At 44.6% G+C, this 6,000-nt stretch overlaps 1 protein-coding gene across 1 annotated transcript in view; it reads right to left on the minus strand.

Annotated features, from left to right (window-relative positions):
* qsox1 (quiescin Q6 sulfhydryl oxidase 1) overlaps window positions 1-3,617 on the minus strand; it is a 160,026-nt gene extending 156,409 nt beyond the window's left edge. The window contains exon 1 of the mRNA XM_072274302.1: window positions 3,302-3,617. Within this exon, the coding sequence (XP_072130403.1) occupies window positions 3,302-3,554 (253 nt within the window). The 5' untranslated portion in view covers window positions 3,555-3,617. The remainder of the gene's footprint in view (window positions 1-3,301) is intronic.
* Between the last annotated feature and the right edge of the window lie 2,383 nt (window positions 3,618-6,000).

Below are 6,000 nucleotides of genomic sequence, written 5' to 3' on the forward strand. Positions count from 1 at the left end.
TACTGTTGAAGCAGTACAGTGCAAAGGCAAAAATAACAATAAATTACAAAGTTATTACCTTCTGCAGCCTCTTGTGATTCTGTACATTGGAGCCGCCATGCCAGGACGTGACAAATCAGAATGTTCTTCATGGTATACATATAGAAATTTGTAAGAGTCTTTGGTAACATACCATATCTGGTTAAAGTAATGAAGTAGAGCCACTAGCATGCGTTCTTCATGATTACAATATACCGAGCCCAGGATAGAATTGCAACTCAAGATATTCAATAATTCACGGATTGCAAATATTATGCTTCTAGTTCAATTGTCATTCAACCAGACTCAAATGCCCATGAGAGCAGCGTAGCAAAACAGTGTTATTTTGGGGCAAGGTGCAAACACAGTAACAACAGTCATACACAGAACAAGGCATATACAGCATATATAACATAGCAGTAAAATACAGTCACGCAGTAAAATAGTCCAAGTCCCTACGCCCACAGACGTTGCAGCAGTTTGCAGTCGTAAACAATATAGATTGTCTTTTGCCGAGGGAACACTGGGGGCAGCACCAACTCCAGCGTGTACACTGTGGCACACCACCTCTGTCACCACCGTGGAGCACCCGACTCCAACACTTCCTCCTGGGTCAATGCAAACTGTCAACATCGCGGCTTGAGGCACAGTCCTCACTACCACCGGGGCCATGCAGTTTCCCTGCCATTCATCAGAAACCAACGGACTTGCAACATTCCACACCACCAATCTCCAACAGGGTCTTGTGACCACAAAAGTGACTAAGATGATCACTCCCTGTAAAGGCCAATTTATACTTCTGCATCAAATCTATGCTGTAGGTACGGCGTAGCCACATACCCTATACCGTAGCCTGACGTGCACCTCCCCAAAATTCTAACTACGCGTCATTGCGACGCAAACCGCAACAACTGTGATTGGTCCGCTTGGTAACATCGCATTTACTCCTACGCATTTGGGGTTGCTTCTTCTCGTCAAGTCGTCAAATCTACCTGCTGGCATCTGAACATATTTGAAATGCATTTCCTTGTCCATGTCTCTCAGTGGCCGGACAAGCACAGAAAATTCACCCTCCTTCTGCCTCAATCCATTCAATGGTCGTACACACATCTCCTCTGATGCCTTCTCTCTTTTCTGCATTGCAGTAATTTCAATAAAAGTAACTCTTGTTCAATATTTATTAGCTCCAACCCCAATGTGATGCGCTCAGTTTCAGTCGCCATTGTTTGAAGTACACAAAGAAACTCAACACAGTGGCATAGAAACCCCACCGCCAACTAGCGTTTTGGTGGTGAATTGCAGTGCGACGCAGACACACCAACACCCAAGTATAAATGCTCACAATGGCGTAGGCCACTTGTGTAGGCTACTGTGTAGAGCCTACACAGAAGTATAAATCAGCCTTTAGACTGCACACTCTCCTATGCACATCAATGCCTCTTTGTCCCAGACAGCATCACAGTCTGCACCAAGTCCAAATGCTTTCAGTTTCTCTGCCAGCAAATAGCTCGCTGATGGGTAAACCTGCAGTACTATCAGTTCTTAATGTCCAGCAGGGTCTTGCAATTGTAAAAAAAATTTAAAAAGATAATAACACCTCTAGTTGACTTCATATAAGCTACTGCATCCAAGCACATCGCCATCTTACTGGAAGAATCATCTATGAAAATTCTCATTTCTTTCTTGCCTTTGATCAGAAAGGTATAGATTAAAGCCTAACTCCAGAATCTGAGTGCAGCCAGATTCACCTGCGGAATCCTGCTCTTTTAATGATTATGTATGTATAACAGTCAAGGCTCATAAAAGCGATCCCATCCGACAAACGACAACAAGATTTTGATGGCTCATTCACAAAGATTTAAAAACATTGAAATTCTCAGGAGATGGAAGGGAGCTTCGAGTCACCCGTCTCCCTTCCAGCAGATTCAAAAACCTCAAGCGCACCACTTTGTAGCCAAGTCTAGTGGTGTTTGCCATTCATGTGCACGTTGATATAGTGAACTCCTCTGAAGGCGGTCACGACATAGTTATCGTCACTCAATGCAACGGTCTTTCTTTTTCATGCAAAACTACTGTGTAACTCTACTTTTATCTTAGTGGTATTATCTATAAACAAATGCAACATTTTCATACTCGCTGCTGCTGTCACTAGCAATATTAACACTATGCAAAATTTATTGGGCAATACAACTGTAACTAATGAGATTTTGCTGCTATTATGACATCAGTCCCTTTATTATCAGTTTCCAGACAGCCGGTGTAAATGCATTGCTTTTCATCCTCCGCCAGCTACAACTAGATGTTCAGTGGTGGATTCGCCTTGCAATGAGGATTAATCGCTACAAAATGAGCGCTCTCCTTTTTTTTTGCCCCAACCTTGCCTGAGATGACAATCACCGGACGGATCACGAGGGTGCCCTTCTGAAAGTTGTCCCAGCCATCAGCGTTACATTTTAATCCTGCCCATTCTCTCTCTTTCCCTCATTCACTGACTTTACCACCTGCCGTTTACTTTTCGCTGTTTGCTCTTTTACTTTTCGGTCCCAACCTGTCTCAATGACCCCGCACTGACCCGGCGAAAGGAGACTTTTAATTCATCAGCAAGGGAACGTGGCGCCCAAATTCATTACGCAACCAGTGAACAGCTAGTGATTGCAGATGCATGAATCTCGGTCAGCAAATAATCTGATGGAGTGACTCAGCGGGTCGAGCAGCATCTATGGTGCTAGTAATGATAAATGGGGGAAGGGGGATAAGGAATTTGAAAACTATGCTGGGCAGCAGAAAGGGGTTGCTGGACATGATAGCACCAGTGAAATCTGATAATAACCAAAGGGACAGAGATTGTTATGATGCGATGATTGTTACGGATGCGATGAAGTCCCTGCTATACGTGACAATAAACTACAGTAATCCGAATTCCAGATTTTACAGACTGGCCAGCATTTCGCTCTTGGTGACTGGGTATTAGATTATTTAAACCCAAAGACAGGTCGATGTTGAATTTGAAATCAACTGGAGCTGGAAGGAAGTGATGTGGGTCCGGGATCAATCGGAGCCTTAATGAGTTTATGACAGCGAGTTGGGGTCTTGAACCAGCGTTGGTTCTGGTATGGGAATCTCCAACTTTCGGTATGGAACGCGATGCCTGACAGAACAGAGGTAGAGAGTGTGTTCCGACGCTCGCACTTCGCTCGGCAAAGTAAGCAGAGCTCCGAGTTCCTTTTGGTTTAGACGCTCACAAACATACACGCTTCGGATTAAATAAAGTCACAACCCAAACCTTTGATATCATTCGCCAGCGATTTCCACACTTGGGCGAAGCTTATACAGTGTCCGCACCAAGCGGCATAGAACTCCACCACCCAGGCTTTGCTGGAGTTATACAGGATCCCATCCAAGTTGCTGTAGTCAAGGAGAGTGACCTGGTCCGCCGGGGAATAAAGACCGTTCCCGCTTTTCGCCAGCAAGGAAATCGCCGCTAGAATCAGCAGGACCGTATACCGGTGCCGCGCCATCCCAACGCAAACCGACATCAGGGCACGCTCGAACCTTGCTGAAACAACAGTTACTGTACGTGCAGCGGCTCAGAGGGAGGAGCGAGGTTCAAAACCGGAATCCTGCCCCGAGCAGATCATGTGCACAAAGCAAATAGTCTTATCTGCTCATTGGTACTGAGGACGTTTTGCAGATCCGGTTGGTTAGCAGCGTTGAAATGTTTTGCAGACTATTAGAATTCCAGAAGCCAATTCACTTACACCCGCACCCTTAACTTCCACACTATTGTTCAACAGCTGCCTCGGTTTTTATTGCACTGAAAAGCTCCAGAATTTTCTGCTAACATGACACTTCAGAGCTACAAACAATGTGCTGGAGGAACTCAGCGGCTGAATAGAACGAAGTACGTTCAAGTCGAAACTTCTCACTTGGACTGAGAAGAGATGGCCAGAGATAAAAAGGAGCGGACTTGGTGGGGCAGGGGCTAGCAGCTGATTGGTCTACTAAGGAGGATTGAAGAATGATGGACAGATCGAGCCAAGTAGGGAAGGGGCAGAGACAGAGGCAGACAAAAAAAAAAGGCTGATGGAGCCTGGAGGTGGTTCAGGCCCTCGTCTCCTCAAGCCTTCCTTTTTATAGACCTTCAGACTATAAGACATAGCTGCGGAATTAAATCACTTGGCCCATTAAGTCTGCTCTACCATTCAAATTTGACAGATTTATTTCCCCTCTCAACCCTATTCTCCTGCCTTCTCCGCATGACATTCGATGCCCTTACTAATCAAGAAACTATCAACTTCTGCTTTAAATAAATCCAGTGACCTGGTCTCTACAGCTGCCCATGGCAATGAATTCCACAGATTCACCAGCCTCGTGTAAAGAAATTCCTCCTAAATTTTGTTCTAAAGAGATGGATTTTATTCTGAGGCAGTGACCTCTTGTCCTAGGATGTCCCACTATTGATAACATACTCTCTATGGCCATTCTATCTAGACCTTACAAATAATCATAGAGTTATAGAACACTGCAGGTCCTTTGGCTCATCTAATCCATGCTGATCGATTATGCTGCCTGGTCCCATTGACCTGCACTTGGACTATAGACCTCCAAACCCTTCCAACCCTCGTACCTCTCCAAATTTCTCTTAAATGTTGAAATTGAACCCACATTCACCACATCCACTGGCAGCTCATTCCACACTCCCACCACCCTCCAAGTGAAGAAGTTCCCCCTAACGTTTTTCTTAAACCGTTCACCCTTCAGCCTTAGCCCATGACCTCTAGTTCTAGCATCAATCAACTTCAATGGAAAAATGCTCGCATTTATCCTATCTAAACCCCTCACAATTTTGCAGGCCAAGCAGCATCTATGGAAAAAAGTACAGTCGACGTTTCGGGCCGAGACGTTTACTGCAATTTTTTTCCATAGATGCTGCCTGGCCTGCTAAGTTCTTCCAGCATTTTGTGTGTGTTGCTTGGATTTCCAGCATCTGCAGACTTTCTCTTGTTTGTGATTTGACCCCTCATAATTTTCTATACTTCTGTCAAATCTCCCCGTAATCTACTATATTCTATTTAGCCTTTCCCTATATCCTGGTTCCTTGAGTCCTGGCAACTTCCTTGTACATTTTCTTTGGACTCTTCAATCTTACTGATATTTGTAGGTAGGTGACTTGAACTGCACACAATGCTCCAAATTAGGTCTCACCAACGTCTTATACAACTTCAACATAATATGCCAAATCCTGTACTCAATCTTTTGATTATGAAGGCCAACTTGCCAACTTGCCTTTATGACCCTATCTGCTTGTGATGCTACTTTCAAGGAATTATAGATCTGTATTCCCATATCCCTCTGTTCTACCATACTCTGCACCTACTGTTCACCATGTAAATCCTACCCTGATTTGTTCTTCCGAAGTGCAACACCTCACACTTGTCTGCATTGAATTCCCTCTGCCATTTTCGGCCCAATTTTCCAGCTGGATCAGATCCCGCTGCAGGCTTTGATAGTCATCTTCGCTGTCCACTATGCCCCCAATCTTAGTGTCATCAGCAAGTTTGCTAACCTAGTTGACCACATTATAATCCAGATTGTTGATACAAATGACAAGCAACAATGGACCCAGCACCGATCCCAGCAGCTCACCACTAGTCACAGGCCTCCAGTCATGAGAGGCAACTTGAGAGAATCAAGAGGAAATATTTGGTAAATTTCAGTTCAATTTCCCTCCACTTCCACCTCCTCATTCTTCTAAACACCTCGAGTACAGGTCCAGAGCCATTAAATGCTCCTTATATGTTAACCCTTTCATTGCTGGGATCATTCCTGTATACTGACCATCTCTTCTCTCCACCTAGTCTTGATTAGGGTTTTGACCCACACTGTTGACAACTGCTCCCTCAGCAGATGTTGCACGATTCTTTGAGTTCCTCCAACAGATTGTTGGTCCAGATTGCCGCATTTGTAGTCTCTTATGTCTGA

Source organism: Mobula birostris, chromosome 12 (genome assembly GCF_030028105.1).
Source record: "Mobula birostris isolate sMobBir1 chromosome 12, sMobBir1.hap1, whole genome shotgun sequence".
Classification (NCBI taxonomy): Eukaryota; Metazoa; Chordata; class Chondrichthyes; order Myliobatiformes; family Myliobatidae; genus Mobula; species Mobula birostris.